Below are 24,952 nucleotides of genomic sequence, written 5' to 3' on the forward strand. Positions count from 1 at the left end.
TCGCTTGACAGCTCAGTTTTTAGTATCGCCCCCATATTAGTGCTTAACATAAATTAGGGTTTAATAAAATAATAGAATATAACATTAAATATCAATTGCATAGGAAATGAAAATAAAATTATTAAAATTGATGAATCAAAAATAGATAAAAGAAATTCCAATAAAGGCAAATCTGTTGGTGTTGTATGAATTTTCGGGCTTGTTAAAGAGGAAACAATAAATAATTTTATTATTACAAGTTAATAATCCAACGAACAGAATCTTAAGATTTCCTTTAGGTAGAAGTGTAGTACCAAATTAAATAATATATAACGATTGTTGAAAATATTACTCCAATTTAGATAAGATTGGTATTAAGTATTCTACAATAAATCATTCTAAGTATTTTTAAGACACAGGTACAGCTGTTCACACCAATACTACAAGAGGATGCAAGTTTGATCTGAAAGAAGAAATAACGTATAGATGCAGAACTAGAAATCTTATTAATCCTTGCTTAGTCCGATTATTGTTGAAAAACAATTCCAAATCTAATCATTTAAATTGCTATTTTAGGCTTTTATTGAATCAAAACATAAAAAATAAATTTTTATTAAATATTTTTACTAATTTATATTTTCTAGTATAAACATTTAAGATAACAAATAAAAATTTAGGACCTACTTTTTTGGTCAATCTATGCTCAAAACCCCACTTTTGAAATTTTGATAAATTAATGCAATATAAAATCAATTAAAAATTTAAAATTATTAAATGCTTTTTTTAGTAATAAAAGTGTATCATTGTCATCATCGATTCAATTTTTTCTTTTCGTTTTATTTTTTATTCAGATCTCGTAAATAATTTAGATCTAGATAACTTTTGACTTTTACAAATTCCGCAACCTGTAAAAGTCAACCATTATCAGGTAAAAGTGTTGTCGTTAAAAGATTTGTTATTAAAAAACATTTATTTATTCCTGTCAAATATCTCTCATATATCAACACTGAGATATTTGACTTGTAATTACACTTCCAGTAAAAAGATACTAGAATTTTTACTAGAAACACATTTACATGAATTTTTAAAATTGAAAATTAATAAATAGCAATAAGAAAAATGTGATGGTGTCTTGCCCTGAAGGGTAGCTACCAAACTTGTAATACTTTTCAATAAAACTATTTATTACATAATGATGTCTAAGGTCAATAAGCTTTCTAATTTTCTTCAGCATCTTTTTATAATTATTTTTCTTTAAATAGTAATAAATAAAACATTGCTTCATTCCAAAACATTAATTCAGACCATAAGTTTTGTTTTGGAAATCCCAAAACAATCATTTGTCATGTTTGTGGCATGACATATGGTTTTAAAAAAATTTTTTGCAATTAATTTGTGTGCAAGTTATATACATAATTGTAAATTAAAATCAAGTCAATAATATAAAAATAAGTCATTTAATCTTTATTCATCGTAAGATAACTTCTAAACAGTTCACTAATAACGGTTTCTGCGTCTGCTGTATAACCGACAAAACAATTACTATAAAAAAAGAATTTGTCATTTTTAAGTACAAATTTATTAAAAGCATACAAAACGTAAAAAATTATATCTACTAAGTTATGTAACGGGTCCACTTTGAAAAAAAACTTTGAAAATAAACTGTACTGTTTTTTGGAACAATTCAAAAAAACATTTTTTTTATCAGAAAAGGTAAAAATATCGCACAATTTTTGAATAAATTCAAATTTTTTAAATTTTACAATGCCTTCTTTACCTAAATTTTCTATTTCTTGACATGCAGCTTCAACTATTAAATATTTGAAAACTAAAAAAAGTGGTGAGTTTTTTGGAAAGTCAAAATTCATTAGTTCACTAACAAAAATAGAACTTGCCAAATCAAGCTTCGCTCTATCGCACAAAGTAATTGATCCTTCTAAAATACATTTTAAATCTTCGCGTTTGTGCAATCCTAGCAAGAATAATATTACAGTTATTATTGAACCGTACAAAGGATTTTCATTATTTACTATATTGGTTAGTAAGAATAAGAAGGCAGCATTGTCAGATCGTATTATTTCATATAAAAATGTAATCGAATGAACAGAATTGACTTTCAGTTTCTCGATGGTCTCTAGAAAACTAAATATTTCTGTCCATGCTCCTCTTCTTCTATTACTATTTTTTATGACAAAATCATTTTTATTATCAAAAAATTCAAAACATGTTTCTGTAAGCTTCATTGCTCTCAACGGCTTCCTACTGATAGTTAAGGTGACAGAATGTTTATTGATTGATATAAAACTATTAAAACCCCGAAATTGTTTTAAATGGTAAATATAATTAAATAAAAAGCGGTATAGAGACGATTGTAAGACAAAATCGCTTGTAAACTTTTTATCCGTAAAAAATATTGACTTATGATCCACTAAAAAATCACAAACAATTTTGTGAATAAAACTTTCTTGATTTACCGGTAAAATGTATATATTCATAATATTTCTATCATATTTATGGAATTGTATAGATAGTCCATCTGGGCAGAGTATTAAGCCTACACAGTTAGATTCTCTATACATTCTGGGCCCATTCAGTATATAATATCCTGTAATAACTTTCTCATAACCTTTACTAAAGACTGCTTCTACATCTTTGGGTGTAATTGTAGAAGTTGCCAATGACGTATTAACTATTAAAGTTTTTTTGGACAGACGACCTTTAAATCCTACTAATTTTTCTTGCAAATTATATAGAGTTGTATTTCTGGCTTTAATGGCGATCAATTCTGTTTTAAGTTCGACTTGAAATTCAAAAAATTTAATAAAAATATAATCTTTAGTAATAATGACAACATGAATAGCTTCTTCAGAAGTGTTAATTGAAAAATCCGGTATGCTGGTATAATTTATAACTTCATTATAGACTTTGTCAATAACCTCCTCCTGTATTGACGCAAAAGCAGTAAAAAAGTATAAAATAATTTTCATCAAGTTAATTGGAGGGGCTTAATAAATTTTTATAAAAATACAGTTATTTAATAAAAAATTTATAAATTATTAACATTTCAAAATTGTGCTTATGTCTTTCAACAAACACTGTTAATATTTTTATAGCAATAAATCAAAATTACAACTTATTTAATTTATTCTTTAAAACAAGAGATTTTTGTCTTGATTTTAATATAGAATATTTGTTTTACTATTGATTTTCAATAAAATACAACTATATGTAAAGTTAAAAGAGTCAAAATTAAAGCCTTTAGTGTTTTTAGATTTGTAAGGAAAAGCATTTTTTTCTTTTGCTCCAATTTTAAAAATTTTGTTTAAAAATGCTTAATTGATAAATTAAATAATTTAATGCCTTTAGTAGCAAAAAAATTATTTGTATCGTAGCTTAAGTCACATACATTTAAATTTTAAACTGCAATCATAATTTTTAAATTTAAAGTAAATTTGTAATATTTCAACATAAATTATTAAAAAAATTTAATTAAATACCAATAAAGTAAAATATTTGAAGAAATCTTGATAGAAATATATTATATCTAACAAATAATGTTAATAAACCTGCTTTTTTGCATAATTAACTAACTTAAAATGTACTATTTTATTTATGATGCAATGAGCATACAAATATTAAAAACACTACTTATTGTACCGATAATTTATTTATAAGCTATTCTTAGAGTTTACTATCATATGCATAATATCTATGATAAACCAGGCTTTTTTCCCAGATATAAATATTAATCTGAAAAAACAATGATAAATAAAATAATCGCTTTATTTCGCCCTTGTGGTGTAAAAAATTTTAAATAACAAGTTTATTTACCAAATATTAATTTGTGATTTAACATGATGACAGTCATGTTGACCCAACTTACATTTTATGTTATAAAAAAAATAATCTTAAACTAAAAATTTGTGTCAGCAAGTACTGTAAATAACTGTTGTTACCTAAAATGTGCTAACCAGAACACATTAGTTTATTTAAAAATGTAAATATTTATTTAAACACGCCAAATACCTTAAGCCAAGCAACACATTGATATTTGACATGTGTATTACTGTTCCAACATAACAATTATAAAAAATTAAATTTATTTTTTAAAGTAGTTTTTATTGATAAATCTTATATAAAAGATAAAAAAGGCGTTTTTAATTTATCAATTTTATTTGTATACGTAATATTATATAGCTTTAATAAATATTTTTTAGTGTGAGCAACTAAATGTTTACAAACATTGTATAAATTTTATTGTTTGTATTTTTTTGTTTAACATTACAAATAATATATTTAATATCATCTTTTCATATATTTTTTTATATTTTTTCTAAAACTTTATATAACAAATTTACAAATAAATCAAAAAAATATTTTTTAGCGCTAAGTTGACACAAGTCAGATTAGAGAAAATGTCATTGTAATTTAAAAATAAAAAAATGTTTTAATTTTATTTCTATACCGTGTTGTTAAAAGATAATTTTTTATATTTTTATATGTAACATTTTTATAGTTTAAAATATTTTACAGTTAATTTAACAACTTTTTAAATTTTTTTATTCCTTTACCCCAAAAAATAATGAGAGAATTGATAGAAGAAACTGAGTATAAGTCTGAAACAACATCTTTTGAAGAACTTAAAAAAGCAGGAATATCTTTAGCTGATATTAATAAGCTTGTAGAAGCCGGCTATAATACTGTTGAGGCATTGGCATATGCTCCTAAAAAACAATTGCTTACTATTAAAGGATTTTCTGATATTAAAGTAGATAAGCTTATTAAAGAGGCAGCCAAGTTCGTACCAATGGGGTTTACTACTGCATCTGCTTATCATGAAAAAAGAAAGGATCTTGTTTATTTGACAACTGGTTCTTCTGAACTTGATAAACTTTTAAATGGCGGATTTGAGTCTGGTTCTATTACTGAAGTCTTTGGCGAATTTCGTACTGGTAAAACTCAGTTATGCCATACAGTGGCAGTGACTTGTCAGCTACCACCTGAACAAGGGGGTGCTAGTGGTAAAGCTATGTATATCGATACAGAGGGTACATTTAGATCCGAAAGAATTTTCCCAATCGCAGAGAGATATGGTTTAAATCCAGAAGATGTGCTAGAGAATATTTCATATGCAAGAGCTTATAATTCTGATCATCAATCACAGCTACTTGTTCAAGCATCAGCACTTATGTCTTCTTCTAAATATTCAGTTTTAATTATTGATTCTGCTACTGCGCTTTACAGAACAGATTTTAGCGGAAGAGGTGAGTTGGGTGCGAGACAGATTAGTTTGGCACGATATCTTAGGGACTTAGTAAATTTGGCCGAAACATATCAAGTGGCTGTTATTATTACAAATCAAGTAGTATCTAATCCAGATGGTGCTATGAGTATGTTTGCAGGAGATGTTAAAAAACCAATAGGAGGAAATATTATGGCACATGCGAGCACAACACGGCTGTCTTTAAGAAAAGGAAGAGGATCTACAAGAATATGTAAAATCTATGATTCACCACTACTTCCAGAATCTGAAGCAATGTTTAGTATTACAGAAGCGGGTATTAAAGATCCAGAAGATTAATTTACTTATTAACGGAAAATTAATATTTTAATAAACATATCTTCTTATTATTTTTTTTATTTTACCCATTTATGCCACAAAATAATTTTGTAGAACAACATATAAAAAAATATGGTAGACAACTTGATTACGAAGTTAAAAAATTAAAAAAAGAAGCGAGAGCTGATGCTATTTTAGGACGAAAAATAAAAAAACTGCATGGCATTAAAGCTAAACTTTTTACTAAAAAAAGACGAAATGAAAAGATTCAACTTAAAAAAAATCTTAATATTAAAGAAAATAAAGACAAAAATATCATCACTAAAGATGAAAGTAATCCCCTTCCACATTTCTTACTTGATAGAGAACTACAACAACAAGGAAAAGAACTTAATAATAAAATTAAACAACAGAGACAAGATAGAGCAGCAAAATATTCAGTACCCATTTCAGAAGTAAAAGGGCTTACTGAATCCGAGGTATTTGGTGTTGTAGCATCTGGAAAGCGTAAGTCTAAGCATTGGAAAAGGATGGTTACCAAGCCATGTTTTGTTGGAAATGATTTTACTAGAAAACCGCCTAAATATGAAAGATTTATTAGACCTATGGCACTAAGATTTAAGAAAGCACATGTGTCACATCCAGAACTAAAAACTACATTTTGTTTACCAATTATTGGACTTAAGCAAAATCCACATTCAGATGTTTTTACGAATCTAGGGGTTTTAAGTAAAGGAACGATTATTGAAGTAAATGTAAGCGAACTGGGAATCGTCAATGCACAAGGGAATATCACATGGGGTAAATATGCGCAGATTACGAATAATCCGGAAAATGATGGATGTATAAACGCAGTATTATTGGTTTAAAGATTTTAATTTAATAAATTACCTTAATTATTTTTTTGTTGGTTTATTCGATATCTAAATCTTTTTAATCCATTATTAATTTATATTTTTTATCAGATTTTTTTATTAAGACACCACGGTAGTTTAATTGATCTAAAATTTCATTAAAAGATTTATTAATTTCTGTAGTGTCGAATAAATCTTTAATTTCATCAATAACAAATAACAAATCATCTTTTTTTCCTGATTCTATTTTTAAAAGATCTATAAATTCTTTTATAGTTTTAAGTTTTTTTATTTTTTTCATATCAGTCTCTAGCAATCTCTTATGTAAATCAATACTAAACAAAGCATCACTTTTATTGCATATACTTCTAAGTTCCATCTTAGCACGTGCCTCAGTAATTCTTATTAATGATTCTAAATCTCTTGTCGTTGCATTATTTTTTTCTCTGATAGTCAAATAATATTTTTTTAACTCTTCTTTTGCCAAATTATTTAAACACGGAAAGACACTAGAACGTGCATAGGCTATGTATTTCTTTATAATATCCATCGAATAAATAACTGTACTATCAGTTTTACACAATGTCTTGGTAAATTTATCTGTTTTTATGTTTTGTATAAGCTTATTTAAATCTGTTGAATTTGAAGAAGAGGTTAAATGCCTTCTTTTTAATATTTGATCTGATATTTCATAATTTTCTTTTTCATTTAAATTATCAATTAATATAAAAACCAAATCAAATCTGGATAATAGGCCATTATCAAACTTTAAATTATCTTTTACAGATTTGGAGTGGTTAAAATGTCCAAATCTAGGATTGGATGCAGCTATTATTGTGGATCTTGTTGGTACACTACAAATAACACCACCTTTAGCAACAGTTACTTTTTGATCTTCCATGGCTTCAAAAAGAGCCGAATGATCATCAATTTTATCAAATTCGTCAATGCAACACAGTCCATTATCTGAAACAACCAAAGCACCTGCATCTGCCATATAATCCCCAGAAATAGGATCATGTGCAATTGACACTGTTAATCCTGCTGTTGTAGTAAGATTTCCACTAACATAAGTACTTTTTGGTAAAATTCCACATGAATTTAGTAACATTTTACTTTTACCTAATCCCGGATCTCCAATTATTAAGGTATGAATTTCAGATCGGATCTCATTGTGTCCTACGTATTTTTTAGTTCCACCAAACAATGACAGTAACAATCCGGTTTTAATCAAATCATGGCCATAAATTGTACTATATAATGAATGAATTAGGGATGCAACAATATTTTTCGTTTTAGAAATTTTTTTAAATTCCCTAAAGTCTTCTTCTGCACAATCCAACTCTTCTACATATAAGCTTTTGTTTTTTATATGTTCTAAGTTATTAACTTGTACAACAAGTTTATAAAGACTATTGCTTTCATTTTCTGCACTTACTATACCACACAAACTAACAACATCACCAGGTGCTAAAGTACCAACAAAATCATCGTAAATTACACAATCAATATTCATCTCTTCCGGCTTAAACTCATGAGTCAAATCATTAAATCTTTGCAATTTTATTTCTTGCATATCCCGTATAACTATCTGCGGATGATTGTATAAAAAATTAAAGCTTTTCGATTTACAAGCATTCAGACATTTAGTTGGTGGCTTAAATGTATTTTTTTGAAAGTTTATAGATAATATTTCATTACATTTTTTGCATTCAAAAAATGCTTTGTAAATAATTATTCTTTTAAATCCTACTCTGCTAATCGTTCCCTTAAGATAAATTAATCTGCCCAAATGTTCTGTATTAATAGCATCAATATCTTTAATCTTATTAAATTGTGTAATTCTGGTAATAATCTTTATAAAACCAAAATTTTTATCTTTTAAAACTTCAGAAATTGCACAAGAAATACAGTTAATTACTAAATCAATATTGTTGTCTTCCAATTCATTCAAAAAAACTTTTTTAAAGTTTTCAAATGTTACTTCATATATTTTGCTTTTAAACACAGTTTCTGGTTTTACCAGCTCAACAACAACTTGTTTAAATTTCGTAATGATAGAAACAGCTTCATTAAATGCTGTGTATTCTTCTTCTGGAAAATACAGACTCCATGTTTCAATAAACATTTATGCCCATATTTTTTTTCAATTATTTATACAAAAATTGCATAAATTTGCTGGTTTATATACAAATTTTACTTTACCCTTAAAATGGAAGATGCTATTAGGGAAATAGAAGAACGTGACGGTATTAGACTCACCTGGAATGTTTGGAGTACAAAAACCAGTGAATCATCTAAAATACCTATAGCTTGTATGTATAATATACACCAACAGACCAATAGCTTAGAGTGTGAACCTATTTATTGTTTATCATGTAGATCAATTTTAAATTTTTGTTGTTCTATTGATTATGGTAGACAGACATGGAATTGCGTAATATGTGGAACTAGAAATAATTTACCAAGTCATGCAAAGGATATTTCACCTGACAATATTTTGCCGGAAATGAGTGAAGAGAATTCTACTGTTGAATACGTTCTTTGCAAAGAATCTTTGTTTCCGCCAGTATTTTTTTTTATTGTCGACACATGTTCTTTTGACGAAGCTCGACATAAAATTCTTATTAATGCCTTAAAGGTTATGTTTTCAGAAATACCAGATGATTGTCTTATTGGATTTATTAAGTTTGGTACTAATATTGAACTTATAGAAATTAATAAAACCTCACCAAGGAGGACATATCTCTTTTCTGGACAGGTAGAATATACACCAAAAACATTAATTAATTTAGACAGTTTGTCTGTCAAAGGAGCTTCTACTATTTTAGGGAAGTTTTTAGTACGTAAGGATGAATGTAAAGATTTTGTTTTTGATTTAATTAGTAATTTACCACAAGATCCTTTTCCTGTAGTAGATGCTTATAAACCAATAAGATGTACTGGTTCTGCCGTTTCTCTGGCTGTTTCTTTATTAGAAGGAAATTTTAATAATTCCGCTGTTAAATATTTACTGTTTACACAAGGGGCATGTACTTTAGGGCCGGGGACTGTTACATCGATTAAATATAAGGAAAAAGGTAAAAATGATAATGTTGATGAAAATGATGCAGTTTACGATAAAGCTGCACTAAAATATTATACGGATTTGGGAAATAGAATTATTGATTTAGGACATGGACTAGACATTTTGGCTTGTACAATTGAAGATATAGGAATCAATCACATGGAAAAATTAACGTCTTTAACGGGTGGAATGCTAATTATGGCACAAGATTTTAATGAAGAAATATATGTTACATCATGTGAAAAGATTATGGCTAAAAATAATAACATTCTTTTGCAAGGATTTAATGGAAAAGTAGTTGTTAAAACTAGTAAAAATTTAGAATATAAAGGTATATTAGGAATGGGAAAGAAACATAATGTACATTGGAAACTAGGAAGTCTATTTCCAAATACTAATATAACTTTACTTCTATCACAAACGAGTGAAGTAAAACATGAAGATTTTGGATATGTACAAATAGTCACACAATATCAAAGGTCTGACAAGAAATTAGTTGTTAGAGTTACAACTTTTGCTAGGATGTTTTCTGAAAACAAAAATGAGTGTATAAATAGTTTTGATCAAGAAGCGGCTACTGTTTTTCAAGCTAGATTTTTGTTGCTTAAGAATTACGATGAAGTAAAAGATTGTGAAAGAATGATTGAAAAAAATTTAATAAGATTTGTCAAATCCTATGGTAATTTTTCTAAAGGGATACCAGGGTCTCTTGTCCTTCCTGATTCTATGTCATATTATCCCAATTTTATGTTCTTTTTTAAGAGAAGCCTGTTAGTTCAAACAGAGGATGTTTCTAAAGATGAAGCTGTTTATTTTAAAAATTTATTATATCGTGAGAAGGTTGATGAAGCACTAAAGATGATAAAACCTGCTTTAATATCATATCATTATGAAAGTGGCATAATGCCCGTTGAATTGGATACTAAGTCTATACAGCCCGATGTTATTTTAGTCCTTGACACTCTTCATAACGTTGTAGTAAGTCGTGGAAGTTATGTAGCAAGTTGGATAAAAGAAGGATTACATGAGCAAGAAGAATACTTATCTTTAAAAGAGGTTATTGAACAATCTGAAGAGTTTGCAAGAGAACTTTGTCTTAGATTACCTACCCCTCAATTTTGTATTACTGAAGAAAATAAATCTCAACAACGTATTCTTCATCATTATGTCAACCCATCAGCCAGTGGTGTGGTAATTACTGAAAATATTAGTTATGATAAATTTTTTGATGCTCTATCTCGAGTAGTAGTTAACAGTGACGAATAAAGTTTATTGTTTTTATGTTTTAAATGTGATTGTTGTTAAATTAGTTATGTTATCTATTTTACTTTAAAAATTTTACAATAAAAAATCAACATATTATATTTGTTAATATTAAAATATTTATGTTTTCTAGTAAACGGTTTTCTTGTTTTTAAATAAAAATAAATAGTATTTACTTTTATTGGTGTTGAAGTTTTTACTTGCTGCGCAACTTTTCTTTATTGTTCCAGTAAATTTATTCTATTTTGTTATGCTTAATTTTTAATTTGTAAATTTTTGTAATTAATCTTACAACTTTTTTAGCAGTAGATATACTCGTTTATTTAATTAATCGTATTAATCAATGTGCTAAATATATAAGTAAAGAGTATTACAATAATCTATTAACTTCAAAATACTGACACTATTAAAGTCTCTAACTTACTTTAATGCTTTATTTTTTTTTAAATTTTACCCCCAAATGTCCGCTCAAACTGAAACTGAAAAACAGATATCCGATATTATAAAAAAATATATTTCAGATGTTGAAGATAGTAAATTTGAAAACATAAATATACAGACATTTATTCGGGATAACAAAAGGAAGGTAATGACAGTTAAAGTTCCTGCTGAAATTCTTGCTAAAGCACAAATTAATTTTGGAAATATTTTAAAATCTATTAAACAGAAATTTCAGGATTATTATGTTATTATGGTCGAAAATATTAAGAAGGAAGGTGAAATCAGTTGGAATGATGCCAAAAAAATTTTTAAAGGAGCCTGTTACCCATTTATAATAAATGGTATCAGAAATGATGTTATTACACCTGAAGAAGAAATTGTTAATGTTCTTCTTGAAAAAAAATGCACTTTTAGTGATGACGAGTTTAGAATGATTGAGACTGCTATCACAGGATTAGTAGGTAGAAAGGTTGCAGTTTCGATCAACTTCCATACTTTAAATTAAATTTTTATGATTTTTATTTTTTATAAAATTACCTCCTTATGGAGGAAATACAGAACTTAAAAAAAAAGAATTATAAATCAGTACAAAAAAATTATAGTGAAGACTATCTTGGACTTGATTTTTCATACCAAGGATTAAAGCATCTTTCTTACTCTTTGTTTCAACTTACTTTTATCAAAGAGTTAAATTTGAAAGGTAACGATTTAGAAAATATTCCTGGAGACATTTACATCCTAAAAAATCTTGAAATTTTAAATCTCAGCAAAAATAAAATTAAATTTTTACCGGCTAAAATAGGTAAAATGATAAATTTAAAAGAGCTGTATTTATCTGATAATTTTATATCAAATATCCCTATGGAACTTGGAAGTTTGTACAACTGTACTGTATTTGAAATTAATAATAATCCACTTATTAGTCCTTTTAACTTATTATATAAGGATAAAAAGTTATTACAGTACTGTAGAGAACATAATACAAATTATGGCCCGCCAGCAGATAGAACATGGTTAGATACTGTTATAAAAAAGGATATGTCGGAAATAACATTTTCTTGTGGCACATACAACATTTTATCGAATTATAGTGCAGTACGTTTAGGATATCCACCTACTTGGGTTCTTAATCCTGATTATCGTAAAGAAAATATTTTGCATAACATTTGCTCTATAAATGTTGACATTCTTTGTTTACAAGAAGTTGAAACTTACAATTATGAAGATTTTTATAAAGATCAGTTAGAGTTAAGATGTGAATACAGTTCAGTTTTCCAACCTAAAGGAAGATCGAAAAATTTAACAGATTCTAAATCCGTGGATGGATGCGCGACTTTTTGGAAAAAATCGAAATTTAAGATAAAGGAAAATTTAGTTATTGATTTTTATAGTAAATTTATAAATGATTATAGATTCAATAAAAATATTAATTTAGTCAGCAGATACGGTAAGAAAGATAACATAGCACTAATTTCAATCTTTGAAATTTCTCAGACAAAACAAACACTTATTGTTGTAAATGTTCATTTGTATTGGGATCCTGAGTATGAGGATATTAAATTTGTACAGGCAATCATTTTACTTGAGGAATTAGAAAAAGTCAGTAAATGTTATAAAAATCCCAGTATTGTCTTATTAGGAGATTTTAATTCTTTACAAAATTCTTCTGTATATTCATTTATCACTCAAAATAGTGTATCGAATACAAATTTGTGTAAATATAACATAGGATTTATTCCTGGTCATTTTTTAAAACTGTCTGATGCATATTTGAGCGAAGAAAATGACTTCACTAACTTCACACCCACTTTTAAAGGCGTGATAGATTTCATTTTTTATTCAGATACATTGGAATTGAGAAGTATACTTTCTACGATTGAAAATGAATATTGTGATCAGGTAGTTGGTCTTCCCAATATTCATTTTCCGTCTGATCATATTTTTTTAGCATCAAAATTTAAATTAAAAAAATAAATTTATTTAATTCGATTTATTAAAAATAAACGCATGAAGAGAATATAACAAGTTGTACACTGTAAGTTTATGAATATTTTTATCACACAAATCGGTTAAATGCTTTTTACTGTCAATTTTTCCCACTCTAGACATTTCTAATTCTTTTCCTATTAAATCTTTTTCCTCTTCAACTGTTTTCAAATAATTGTCAATGAATTTACACAAACTTTCTTTATCGGCAATAAAATCTTGAAACTTAAGATTATTCGCCCAGGTTTTTTTGTGTAAATTTAATAACATCTTTTGTTCAATATCATATTTTTTGTAAGTTATATTAAATGAGTAGTAGTGCTTATTTAATCCATGTATGATAGAAATAAGTGATGGACTTTTTAAATAACCGATATTGCTAGTAATTTGCCGCGGCTCTTGTCCCATTATCCCCAATGAGTTTTCTATAGATCTAAATGCATCAATAACAACTTTACCTTTTACACTTTGAATTGGATCAATAACAACAGCGACAGATCTTTTACAAAGCTTTTCAAAGCTTTGCTGAGTACTTATATCAACGCTACTAAGCCAGCACCCAAAGCCAGGATGACTATGGTACCATCCTACTACTGTTTCGTGTCTACCTGTAGCTTTAAGAATATCCATCATTTTTGTTTGAAACACGGGATCAACTGCTTCAACCGTAACACCGGTTCCACTTTGTGGCATAGCAAAGACATCAACGACTTTAACAGTATACGGGTCAACAAATTCACCGAGCATTAAACCCATGACTTCCATTGGCACGCCAGATCTGCCGTGTTTTAGCATTTTTAAAAGTGCCAAGGAAGAAATTTGTACTGTTTCTGATGTATCGGGTGTTGGATCATTAGAAATTTGTCCCAAAAAATCTGTAAACATTGGGGTAAAAAAACATAATCTTTTTTACTTTTCAAAAAAACAATTTATTTCACCTGTAAAATTTATAAATCCATTTAAAAGGATAAGATGTTTGTATATAAAGCTAGAAATACAAATATGCACTTTGTATAACAAATTTACAATTTCTATAATTAACATGTGTATGTTATACTTATTCAACATTCTTTAATGTAACTTTAAGACTATTTTTATCATTCACCCTTTAGATGTTATAAATTGATCGGTAAAGAAAAATCTTTTTTTTAGAATAATTTAAAGAAACATAATTTAGACAGTAAATAATTAAAAACCACTTTAAAAATTTATTATTTCTTCTCTAGTTCATTATAAATCGTCTGAATAGATCCATAACTATCTTTAATCTTAGTTCTTATATTCCTAAGCCTATTATATATTGTTCCAGGCTGCGATCCCATAATTAATCTACAATACGAATCCTTAGCTATTCTTGTATTTTCAATTGGACCAAGTAAAAAAATATTAGCGTCTTTTATTAGAGACTTACATCTAGAAAGAGATTCAATAGTCAATTTTGTCTTCCCCTCTCTTCCTATCATCCTTCCTATTGCTCTTTCAATATGTAAATTTTTTAAGATCTTTACTTCGTGAATATTAAAATTATCAAGAAAAACATCTGGAAATTTTAAAATAGCAAGTGAGTCTTCAATACTAAATCCTATATTAATAGCTCTAAGAAACTGTTCAACTCGATTCAGAAAAGATGTATCTTCTGTCAAATGGCACGTTCTAATGTCTATTTGCTTTTTCATAAAATTCATTCTTATTTGTATTTTCGCCAGTTCTACAATAGGAGTGTAAATCTTTAGCCATTCTGATTTATACAAAGCCATTTTATGTGATGGTATGTCAATACTTCTACTTTGAATCTCTACATTATTTTCATTTTTACAACAAGATTGCATTAAAAAGAGGATATAAAAAATTAAAATTTTAACCGCATGAAAATATTGCGAGAAATTTTTAAAAATCTTAAAAATGTAGAACTAACAAAAGAAAAAATTAAAATGGGAAATATGGAATATGACAAGAATATGGAAATAAACATAGAAAGAACAACTAAGAAAAAATATACACTTGAACAGTTAACTTATTTTCTTATAAACAAGGATTTACAATATACAAAATATTTAAGAGAATGTAAAAATAACGGTGTAACATCTATTTTTTATTCAGATCAAAAAATTATATTAGAAGAACTAGAAAAAGAAGTTGAAACAGAAAAAGAAGCTTATTACGACTTACCAGAGTCCAGATACTACAGTAAACATAAATATTTTTGGGTTGAAGAAATAATTGCAGAAAAACCTGAACAAATTGTTCGGTCTAAAATTAATGAAAAATACAAAATTATTGTGTCACCTTCGTTGACTGCTACAGTTAATTTAAATAATATTGAAATTTTACTAAGTACGGGATTTTTGGAAAAAAGAAAAGAACTTGTTTTTGATAAAATAGAATTTCAAGTTGAAGACACAACTTTTGTAGCTGAAGAAGATATTAAACATTGGACGAGTGATGACTGGAATATGTTAGTTGCAATTTTTTGTGATGGAAGTAAATGGCAGATAAATGAATGGGGAATAGGAGATGTAGCTAGTTTATTTTATAATATTCCTACTTTTTATATTGAAAATGAAACAACGTTAAATAAAAATGATGCATCTAAAAATAAAAACAAATTATCTGGATACAATCTAACAAGATGGATTGCGACAGACAATAAATTAAAAAATGAAGATTTCAAAACTATGTGGAATAAAATTAATGAAATGATAAATAAGAAAAAATAAATTATTTATTTTTTTTTGATAAACACATTGTTCACACTTTTACACAAAATTTCTGGCGTGACAACATTACAGAATTTTAAAAATTCTCTTTTTGTTCTAACAATAGAAAAATATAAGATAAAGGGTTCTCTTTTTTTATAAAGACAACTGGAACTGTGTATATAACACTCTGTTTGTTTAAATATGGTGTAATATCCATCTTCTTTAATTTTCGCTATATTCATAAAATATCCAAAAGAAAAAGCTTCAATAACTTTAGATTTGTTTGAAGAATTGTTATAATTAAACATAAAAGATAATTGATCCTTAATTTTCTTTGCCTGCCACATATTTCGTAGAGACAGAAAATTGTACTTACAAAACTTGTTAGAATATTTTTCTTTTTTCCATGCATTAAATATTTTTAGTAAGACAAAAAAATCTCCTCTATCATCGTTCCAGGATGATTTGACAGCTAGAAATTTTTTATATAAAAAATTGTCGTCCTTTTTTACGTCCACGTAAATTTGATCGACAGTTAGCATTGCAGCAATAATTGCAACATCTTCAAAACAACCAAGTTCCTCAGATCTAATTAATGTGAGTGATAAATATGGATCAAGTGGTAAACGTGCCATTTTTCTTCCTAAATCTGTAATATCTCCAACACTATCCACTGCTCTAGCAAGGAATAAATATTCTAATGCATCATTAATTGAATCTGGATTAGGCATATCAATCATTTTGAAGTTATTCAGATTATTGATACCTAAAGATTTTATAGTAAGAATACACTTACAAACATTAGTAGTTAAAATTTCGGGTAATAGAGAATCCTTCATTTGTAAAAATTCTTGTTTTGTGTATATTCTAAATGTTTTACCAGGTCCTGTGCGACCTGCTCTGCCGCTTCTTTGTTTTGCTTGCGCTTTACTAATCATTAATGTTTCTAAGATATCCAATCCAAGAAAACATGAATGGCGCATTTGTTTTACTCTTCCCGAGTCTACAACGTAGACAATATTTTCTATTGTCACTGATGTCTCACAAATATTAGTAGACAAAACAATCTTTCTTTTCTCTGTATTCAAGAATACTTCTTCTTGATCATTTATTGACATAGCACTGTAAATCATTAAAATTTTACAAGTTTCTAAATTTAAACTAGTAGTTAAAATCTGGTAGGCATCTTTAATTTCTTCTTGCCCAGTTAAAAATACTAAAATATCACCTTTTGGTTCGGTGTTATGAATTTGTATTACAGTTTTAATAGTTTCATAAAACCAGTTTTCAGAATTATATTGTTTTAAAAAATAATTTTCGAGAGGAAATACTTTGTGCTTAATATTCACAAAAGGACAATTAAAAAAATCTACAAACTTTTGTGTCGACATAGTAGCACTCATCAATAAAATGCGCAACTTTGAATTTTCATTAATAATTTGTTTACAAATGCCTAATAATATATCAATATTAATAGTTCTTTCATGTGCTTCATCAATAATCAAACAATCATACCTATTTAAGTTTCCTCTATGAATCATTTCATTTAGTAATATTCCATCTGTAACATATTTTAATTTTGTCTTCGCACTAGTACGATCATCAAATCTAACCGCATAGCCCACCAAGTCTCCTACTTTACTACCCATACAATGCGCAACTCGTTTAGCTACTGAAATAGCAGCTATTCTTCTCGGTTGTGTACATACAATTGAGTTATACTTTTTTAACAAATACATCGGAATTTTGGTAGTTTTTCCGCAACCGGTATCCCCTTGTACAAGAACTATCTTTTTTTCATCCAGTAATTTTGTGATAAGATCCATTTTCTTCTCTACAGAATCTTCTCCATCTAAGTTTTCAATATCTGCTTCATTATTCAAAAAATTCAAAATTTCTAAATCATAATTCTTTATAGGTTTCTCAACTGTAAATTTGTCAACTAATAATTTATTTGGTATTTCCCATTTCAAAAAAATATCTTCAGACAGTTGAGCATCTTGACCATAAAAATTCTCTTCGGTGATTTTTTTCAAATTTACGAGATCAGTAAAAATATCTTTAGAAACTATTTTTTCTAAATCTTCATAATTATCAGATGTTAGATACGTGTAAACATTATTTATTAAATCTACTGTATAAGCAATATTTTTTGTATTGAAAACGTCAATAATATCTTTCCGCATGTCCATTGCACAAGGGATAAAAAATTATAAGAAAACACTGCTAACAGCAGATTTTAAAATTTAAAGGTGAGTTATGGGATTCTTCCGTAAAAGTCAGAAGTTCATGCTTTAAATCACGGGGGTAAATTTTTAAAAAAATAAATATTTTAATTAATGAGGCACAAAACTTACAGTAAATTAGTATAAAAATTTTTAGATAAACAGTTAACCTTCAGTTATTAAAAATATTTAATTTAGTAAACAAATATATTTCTATATTAAAATCATTTAGATCAATCATATGCTAAGCGTATTATTGAAGTTTATTGTAATAAGAAAAATATTAAATGTTTTGTATATCAAGACCATAAAGGTTACAGTAAAATTGCGTATGTATATAAATTAAATTGAAATAATATTTAAATTATTATAGATTTTACAAAAATAAAGTAAAACTTAATATTTTTGTAAAGTGTCGTGTTTTTTAACAATATATAATTAGATATTCTTAACTTTTATTTGTCTAAATATATTTATCATTGATTTGTCTTAGTCGAAATTTTACTAACATTAACAAAGTGAATGTAGTTATTTAAATACATTTATAATTTTTTATAATTTATAAAAAAAAGCTTTAGGAATAAATGTTTCATAAAACCTTGTTTAAAAATTTTTCATATTTTTTACTCTAAGCAAACAGTATTTTGCAGGTCTGCCTCTTCTTTGATAATATATTAAAGTGTTTTCAAGAGTTTTTTTAAGCAATATAGATTAAGTGTAAGCCTCACTTTTGTCAATAAATTTAGATTTCCTTTTGTGTCTAGAGCGATATTTGCTTACTATTCCATTTCATAAGTACTTTTTTATACTATAAATTTAATAAAAATAAAAAGGCTTAAATCTTTTTAATATGCATGTTAATAAATAAATTAATTTTTTTACATAGAAAAAAAAAGTTTAGAAGTTATTCTCTACTGAATGTAGTTAATATGTGATTTAGTAGATAAAATATTTTTATATAAATCTTATAAGAATATTATAAATTGCATAACAGTACTGCGATAAAACATTAGTATTAAAATTTACTATCATGTTTTAACTTCTTTTGAGCTAATATAATGAAAGCATTTTGTAAAAGTCAGAAAGTAAACTTAAGCTCAACTTATCTTTTAAAATATTTACAGCAGCTCTGTCTAAAGGTTAATTAAAATTTGTTATTATTATTTTGTAATAATTAATCTTTATTTTATTATTTGTTTAAATACATTTATTTTTGAAGATGTTGTAAACGTTTATTGAAAGAAAAAGGCTAATTTTAAATTTTTATTAATAAATTAAATGAAATATTGTTCAAGTAACTTATTTAAAAACATAGAGTTTTTTATAGTTACAATTGTATACATTGCTAAAGATAAAGCAAAACAAAACAAAAGAAAGGCTACTATAAATATTGAAAAAGGAACTAAATGTTCAGAATACCATAAAATTACAAGGATCATAACCGCGAATATAACCAAAATACCCAAAATGAGTGCAATAATGATCATGTTAAGTATCCTTTGTTTATTGTTCATCAATTTTAGCATAAAGTTTCGTGTATCACTATTATCCTCCTCACTTTCAAAAATAGATACAGTTGTATTATCTGTTGCAAGAATGCCATTAAGATAAGCAAAAAAGCAAATCAAAGCAAAGTTTATTTTAGCCTTCATTGGGGTAATTTTAATGTTTTAAAGTTAATTAAATTACAGCCAAAAATTTTTTAACATCCTGTGAAAATCATTTAAAAATTAAACTTACAAGTCATTAAAATTACAAAAGTTTCAATGGCGCCATTCTAGCAAAGAACTATTTATTTTTTTGTCATAATTCTCAAATAATTTTTATAATAACTGTTAACTGAAGGATATGATAGACATCCATGTTTGACTCTGTCAATTAAAAACTTTAAAAATTAAGAAGGATAAAAAATTCTTAAAGGAAAAAGTAACGTTTTTTGCGTAAAATTAATAAAAAAATGAATAAGTCAAAATAAATTTTAAAAAAATTGTTTAATAATCTGAAAAAGTCTAATTACTATTTAAACACAAAAGATTTTTGGTTTCTTTTAAATGCAAGCAATTCTAGAGAATCACTTATTTTTATAAAAGTGTTATATTTTGCAAAATAATATTTAATTTCACATCTGCCCATGTCTCCTTTTTCGTATTTGTATTTATACCTGTTTAATAATTTATAAAACCAATACTATGATTTACTTTGTGATGTGTATATTTGTAATATATTTAATTTTACGTATCCTTTTTAACAATCAGTATGTTTAGTACTTCCTGGCATGACATAATTTTTAATTGGTGCCGAAAGTATATCCTCCTTTCTGCTTTTAAATTACACTAATACAAATTATCGGCAAGAAATACGTTCATCCTTTTCTATAACACATCCATCATCAACTCTGTGCTCTATTTGATATTTTCGCTTGCTGAATTTAGACATGCCTACTTCTACAATTACGCCAGATCATCCTATTTTTGCATATCCTTTAATGTTTTGTCCTGCATGTTTCACAATACAGTTAATTATTTTTCTTAATCCCATGATAAATTTTATCATATGTTCTGCAAAAATGGAAATATAACTTTTGCAACTATTAGCCAATTGATCTTAGCATTAAAAGTGGCTTTTTACTAGTAATTTTTGTTTCCTTCCTGCAAATTCCGCGAGTAAATCGAAAAATGTTCTGTTGTCTAATCATTTTTTTGACGTTGCCTTAAGACCAAAAATAAGATCTTTCTATAATATCAAAAACAATTTTATCAAATGTCTTCTTTATTTCATCAAAATAAATATTTATTTTTATGCCCAAAAAAGCCTAAAAAAATAAACGACCTAGAGCTTTAAAAGTAATTTAAACTCTATAAGATTTAACATAAACTTGTTAATTTATATAAATTTAATTCTTTTTTAGTTTAATTTATGCAAAAAATATTTCTTTTTAAAGATTTTTCTCCTTCTAAATTTTGCAACTCATTTTTGTGGTTTAAAATTTTTTATTGGTAGGATCAAATATAGATGCCTATTGTATCCCGCCTCCTAACTGTTTTTATTTTAAAAATTGTTATTTAAAAATAAATAAAAAAAAATTGAATTTTAATAAGTAAATTAATATTTTTGTAATTTAAATTTCATTTTAAAAATATTTTTAAAACAAAAACTTTAAACTTTTTACTACCTTTTATACATTGGCACTTAAATAATATTTAATTTGATCTTTTTATATTTTTTTAAACTTGTATAACTATTTACAAATTTTAATAAAGTTTAGTCAATTCTAAAAATTACTATCGTATCCATCATTATATCTTAAAATCCAATATCGACAATTACGCTAGTTAAATTTTTTTGAAAGAAATAAAGTAATGTTTAAGTGCATACTGATTTCTAAAACAATTACTTTAGCATGTAAAGGTTAAAGCTCTAAGTTAAAGTGTCTAATTTTTTTTTAAATTTAACCTTAGAAAAAACAAAAACAAAAATATTTTTAAATATTTAATTAAATAACTATTTTTGGTCCATCAATCAATTCTTCTTAGAAATCAAAAAATTTTATATAAAAACCGTTGTTGGGATAAAACATAGGTTTATTTAATAACTATTATTTATTAACAGACATGTGAAAGATATTGACCCAATACTTCTGATTGTACTGTTTTTAAATCTTTAATGTTCTACAACAAAGTTTAATAATTCTCGTTTCTTAATTAACGTATTTTTTATTTCTTCTTACATGTTCGCCTCCAGTAACTTGTCTATTACATTCCGCTTCATTAAGTATTTTTATATCTTTAATAGTATATAAAATATCCATAAATAAAGTTTTTGACAACATATCACACATAAAGAACTTTAAATAAGATCTAAAAACAGCCAATAGTTTGATAGATTTTAGGTATTTGTACAAATCGGATTTCTTAGTAGTAAATTAGTGATTTTGAAATTTGATAATTAAATTTTACTTGTGTTAATAAAAGTTTTTCTTTAAATTATAGAAAACTAAGTAAATCGATAGAGACACCAAAAAGTTTTGTTTGTGCTAGGGAGCAAAGGCATAAGTCAAAAAAAAATCAATTTTAAAAACTTTATAATAACGTTTTTTTTTGTATCTTAAAATTTGAGGTGTCTAATTATTAAATAAAAATATTTTAAGGATATGATTGCTAGCTAGCAATTGGTAATATATTAACTTATAAAATAAAGGGTAAACAATATTTATATAATTCATATACAATATTTGATATCTAATATAAAATTCTTTAATTTTTAGTAGCATAGAATTATTAAGCACATTTTAAAAAAGACACCTTTTTTTGTATACAAGAATTTTGTATAAATATAAAATTTTTTATAGCCCTTAGAAAGTGATGATTAAAGTTATCCCTGGCTGAGGATGATGAAATACATAATCTGATTCTCATTTTATAATTTTTTATCCTTCTATGAAGATACCTGACCTCTATGACATACAGAAGAAATTTATAACTGATTGCAAAAAAGTTATTGATAACTCTTCTGTAGGTATTTTTTCTAGTCCTACTGGTACTGGTAAAACATTATCTTTATTACTTAGTGTACTCGAGTACATAACAGAATTAGAAGAAGATGATGTTTTATTAGAAAATCTTGTGGAAAACTTTTCTAGAACTAAAATATATTTCTGTTCTAGAACACATTCTCAATTAAAACAATGTTTGCATGAATTTAAAAATTTAGAAGTAAAAACAAATTCTGTTATTTTAGGATCTCGGAAAATTTATTGCATAAATAGAGAAATTGATAATAAAGAGGATATTAATAAAGTTAATCAAAAATGTAAAGATTTGATTAAGCAAGATAATTGTAAATATTATAAGCAGGACATGTTTGTGTCCGGTATTTATGACATTGAACAGCTTGTTAAAGAAGGTAGAAAACATAAAGCGTGTCCTTATTTTTTTAGTAAAAAATATTTTAAAAAGTGTGAATTGGTCTTTTTGCCATATAATTTGCTTTTTAATGAAGAAAATAGAAAAAATATAAATATCAATTTAATTAACAGCATTGTTATTGTTGATGAAGCACACAATATTATCGATACAGTGAATAATTTTAATACGATTACAATACATTATGAAATAATAGAAAAATATTTTGTTGCTTTTAATAAATACAAAAAGCTCCTGAATTTAAATTCAAAATCTATAAAAATTGTAGTTAATATGTTAGATATATTACAAAAATTAGTAAAATATAAAAATTCTATTTCTAAAATTATGGAAGTAAACGCTTTTTTGTATGATTCTAATTTGTTAAAATATAATATGCTTGATATTGAAGAGAATTTGAAACAATACAATATTTGTGCAAAGATAGAAGCGTATGGTAAGAATTTACAGAATAAAATTTTTGACATTATTAAGTTTCTAAGTTTACTTGTAAATTCAGATAAAAATTGTAAGATTGAAGTAGCAGATAAATATTTAAAAATTTTTCCGATTGATGCAAAATTATATTTTGAACCTTTTTTTGATTGTCAATCTATCGTTTTTGCAGGTGGAACAATGGAACCGATACAACCCTTGCAAGATATTTTTAATGCAAAAAATGTTGAATATTTTTCGTATGATTCTATAATTAAAAATTTTAGAGGATTTATCATTTGTGAATTTGATCATAAAAGATTTGAGTTGACTGAGAAGACAAGAGATGTCGAAAAGATTCAAATGGAAATAATATTGATTATTAAAAAAATAGCTTGTACGGTTAAAAAGGGTGGGGTTGTAGTTTTTTTACCATCAAAATATTATCTAGAATTTTTGAGAAAATTACTAAAAGATTCTGAAAATTATTTTTTTGAAAATTTTGACACCTTCGAAGATTATACAAAAGCTACAAAAACGAATAAATGTGTATTATTTGCTGTTATGGGTGGTAAATTGAGTGAAGGTGTAAATTTTAATGATGACCTATGCAGAGTTTTAGTTATTTTTGGTGTGCCATTTCCAAATATTTCAGTTGAAATTGCAGAAAAAATTAAATATTTTGGGGAAAATTTTTATTTGCAAATGGCGATGAAAAAAGTTAATCAAACAATTGGACGAGCACTTCGTCATGTTAATGATTATGCATCTATTTTTTTGATAGATGCAAGATATAATAAATATAAAAAAGATCTTAGTTTATGGTTTAGACAAAAAGTAAAAGATATAAATTTTGAAACAGCATTAAATGAGACAGGGAAGTTTCTAGATGAGCATTATTAAGAAATTAAAAAATGTAAAAGATTTGTAAAAAACATTAAAAATTAATTTATTGAAAATAATAAAATTTTTAAAATTATATTGGAAAAAAATCCTCTTCAATTTTCTTAATTCTAAGTGTAAGACGAGGACCTATCTCTGTAAGTCCGACTTTAATGTTTTCTTCTTCTACTGTTTCTATTTTATAGTGTCTTATTTGTATAAAATCATTTTCAAAATGAAAATTTATATTTCTTTCTGGTGTATTGTTTGGATGACTAAGATTTGTAAAGAAATCATTGTATTTACTTTCCCCGGTGATCGTAATAAGTGGGTCTGTAGAATAAATAGCGTTACTAAAAATTTTCATTTTTTCCTCAAATTCTTCGATACTAAAAGTAAAAGTAGGCCCATTTGGTCTCTGTCCAATTTTAATATAATTATCAGCTGTTACAATAAAATGACTCATTTTTAAATCTTCTCCTAAAGATTTATATCTTCTAACGCTTACATTCTTATCTTTTAGCTTGTATGTGGTGTTTGGTAAAAATAATTTTCTAAAAACTGTGCATAAAGTCTTTGCTCGTTTTTTTGGTTTTTTAGAACAAATTACAAGTTTATTAATACATTCATCCATAAGGGGAGACAAAATAAAAAAATATT

General features: G+C 26.2%; 15 protein-coding genes across 15 annotated transcripts; 7 read left to right on the plus strand and 8 right to left on the minus strand.

Annotated features, from left to right (window-relative positions):
- Positions 1-1,063: 1,063 nt before the first annotated feature.
- Positions 1,064-1,264, minus strand: AAJ76_490001264 (hypothetical protein; the record flags this gene model as incomplete). The annotated part of the gene is made up of 1 exon (XM_024475760.1): positions 1,064-1,264. The coding sequence occupies one exon, from the start codon at positions 1,262-1,264 to the stop codon at positions 1,064-1,066; it is 201 nt and encodes a 66-aa protein (XP_024330455.1).
- A 172-nt stretch (positions 1,265-1,436) lies between these two features.
- AAJ76_490002966 (hypothetical protein) lies at positions 1,437-2,966 on the minus strand (the record flags this gene model as incomplete). Its single annotated transcript, XM_024475773.1, has 1 exon — positions 1,437-2,966. The coding sequence occupies one exon, from the start codon at positions 2,964-2,966 to the stop codon at positions 1,437-1,439; it is 1,530 nt and encodes a 509-aa protein (XP_024330456.1).
- Positions 2,967-4,561: 1,595 nt separating this feature from the next.
- On the plus strand, positions 4,562-5,560 carry AAJ76_490004562 (dna repair protein rad51; the record flags this gene model as incomplete). Its single annotated transcript, XM_024475777.1, has 1 exon — positions 4,562-5,560. One exon carries the CDS (start codon positions 4,562-4,564, stop codon positions 5,558-5,560), a length of 999 nt encoding a protein of 332 aa, XP_024330457.1.
- Positions 5,561-5,631: 71 nt separating this feature from the next.
- Positions 5,632-6,408, plus strand: AAJ76_490005632 (tgf beta-inducible nuclear protein 1; the record flags this gene model as incomplete). The annotated part of the gene is made up of 1 exon (XM_024475778.1): positions 5,632-6,408. The coding sequence occupies one exon, from the start codon at positions 5,632-5,634 to the stop codon at positions 6,406-6,408; it is 777 nt and encodes a 258-aa protein (XP_024330458.1).
- Positions 6,409-6,472: 64 nt separating this feature from the next.
- On the minus strand, positions 6,473-8,521 carry AAJ76_490008521 (dna replication licensing factor mcm4; the record flags this gene model as incomplete). Its single annotated transcript, XM_024475779.1, has 1 exon — positions 6,473-8,521. One exon carries the CDS (start codon positions 8,519-8,521, stop codon positions 6,473-6,475), a length of 2,049 nt encoding a protein of 682 aa, XP_024330459.1.
- Positions 8,522-8,605: 84 nt separating this feature from the next.
- Positions 8,606-10,726, plus strand: AAJ76_490008606 (protein transporter sec23; the record flags this gene model as incomplete). Its single annotated transcript, XM_024475780.1, has 1 exon — positions 8,606-10,726. The coding sequence occupies one exon, from the start codon at positions 8,606-8,608 to the stop codon at positions 10,724-10,726; it is 2,121 nt and encodes a 706-aa protein (XP_024330460.1).
- A 457-nt stretch (positions 10,727-11,183) lies between these two features.
- Positions 11,184-11,669, plus strand: AAJ76_4900011184 (40s ribosomal protein s7; the record flags this gene model as incomplete). Its single annotated transcript, XM_024475758.1, has 1 exon — positions 11,184-11,669. The coding sequence occupies one exon, from the start codon at positions 11,184-11,186 to the stop codon at positions 11,667-11,669; it is 486 nt and encodes a 161-aa protein (XP_024330461.1).
- A 38-nt stretch (positions 11,670-11,707) lies between these two features.
- Positions 11,708-13,138, plus strand: AAJ76_4900011708 (glucose-repressible alcohol dehydrogenase transcriptional effector; the record flags this gene model as incomplete). The annotated part of the gene is made up of 1 exon (XM_024475759.1): positions 11,708-13,138. One exon carries the CDS (start codon positions 11,708-11,710, stop codon positions 13,136-13,138), a length of 1,431 nt encoding a protein of 476 aa, XP_024330462.1.
- Positions 13,139-13,144: 6 nt separating this feature from the next.
- On the minus strand, positions 13,145-14,035 carry AAJ76_4900014035 (26s proteasome regulatory subunit rpn11; the record flags this gene model as incomplete). Its single annotated transcript, XM_024475761.1, has 1 exon — positions 13,145-14,035. The coding sequence occupies one exon, from the start codon at positions 14,033-14,035 to the stop codon at positions 13,145-13,147; it is 891 nt and encodes a 296-aa protein (XP_024330463.1).
- Positions 14,036-14,361: 326 nt separating this feature from the next.
- On the minus strand, positions 14,362-14,979 carry AAJ76_4900014979 (pre-rrna-processing protein pno1; the record flags this gene model as incomplete). The annotated part of the gene is made up of 1 exon (XM_024475762.1): positions 14,362-14,979. One exon carries the CDS (start codon positions 14,977-14,979, stop codon positions 14,362-14,364), a length of 618 nt encoding a protein of 205 aa, XP_024330464.1.
- Positions 14,980-15,015: 36 nt separating this feature from the next.
- Positions 15,016-15,867, plus strand: AAJ76_4900015016 (cdc73-like rna polymerase ii accessory factor; the record flags this gene model as incomplete). The annotated part of the gene is made up of 1 exon (XM_024475763.1): positions 15,016-15,867. The coding sequence occupies one exon, from the start codon at positions 15,016-15,018 to the stop codon at positions 15,865-15,867; it is 852 nt and encodes a 283-aa protein (XP_024330465.1).
- Positions 15,868-15,872: 5 nt separating this feature from the next.
- On the minus strand, positions 15,873-18,041 carry AAJ76_4900018041 (hypothetical protein; the record flags this gene model as incomplete). Its single annotated transcript, XM_024475764.1, has 1 exon — positions 15,873-18,041. One exon carries the CDS (start codon positions 18,039-18,041, stop codon positions 15,873-15,875), a length of 2,169 nt encoding a protein of 722 aa, XP_024330466.1.
- Positions 18,042-19,348: 1,307 nt separating this feature from the next.
- On the minus strand, positions 19,349-19,726 carry AAJ76_4900019726 (hypothetical protein; the record flags this gene model as incomplete). Its single annotated transcript, XM_024475765.1, has 1 exon — positions 19,349-19,726. One exon carries the CDS (start codon positions 19,724-19,726, stop codon positions 19,349-19,351), a length of 378 nt encoding a protein of 125 aa, XP_024330467.1.
- Positions 19,727-22,510: 2,784 nt separating this feature from the next.
- AAJ76_4900022511 (rad3-like atp dependent dna binding helicase) lies at positions 22,511-24,313 on the plus strand (the record flags this gene model as incomplete). The annotated part of the gene is made up of 1 exon (XM_024475766.1): positions 22,511-24,313. The coding sequence occupies one exon, from the start codon at positions 22,511-22,513 to the stop codon at positions 24,311-24,313; it is 1,803 nt and encodes a 600-aa protein (XP_024330468.1).
- Positions 24,314-24,386: 73 nt separating this feature from the next.
- On the minus strand, positions 24,387-24,926 carry AAJ76_4900024926 (brix domain protein; the record flags this gene model as incomplete). The annotated part of the gene is made up of 1 exon (XM_024475767.1): positions 24,387-24,926. One exon carries the CDS (start codon positions 24,924-24,926, stop codon positions 24,387-24,389), a length of 540 nt encoding a protein of 179 aa, XP_024330469.1.
- Positions 24,927-24,952: the final 26 nt, after the last annotated feature.

This window comes from Vairimorpha ceranae, assembly GCF_000988165.1.
Source record: "Vairimorpha ceranae strain PA08 1199 chromosome Unknown NODE_49, whole genome shotgun sequence".
Classification (NCBI taxonomy): domain Eukaryota; kingdom Fungi; phylum Microsporidia; family Nosematidae; genus Vairimorpha; species Vairimorpha ceranae.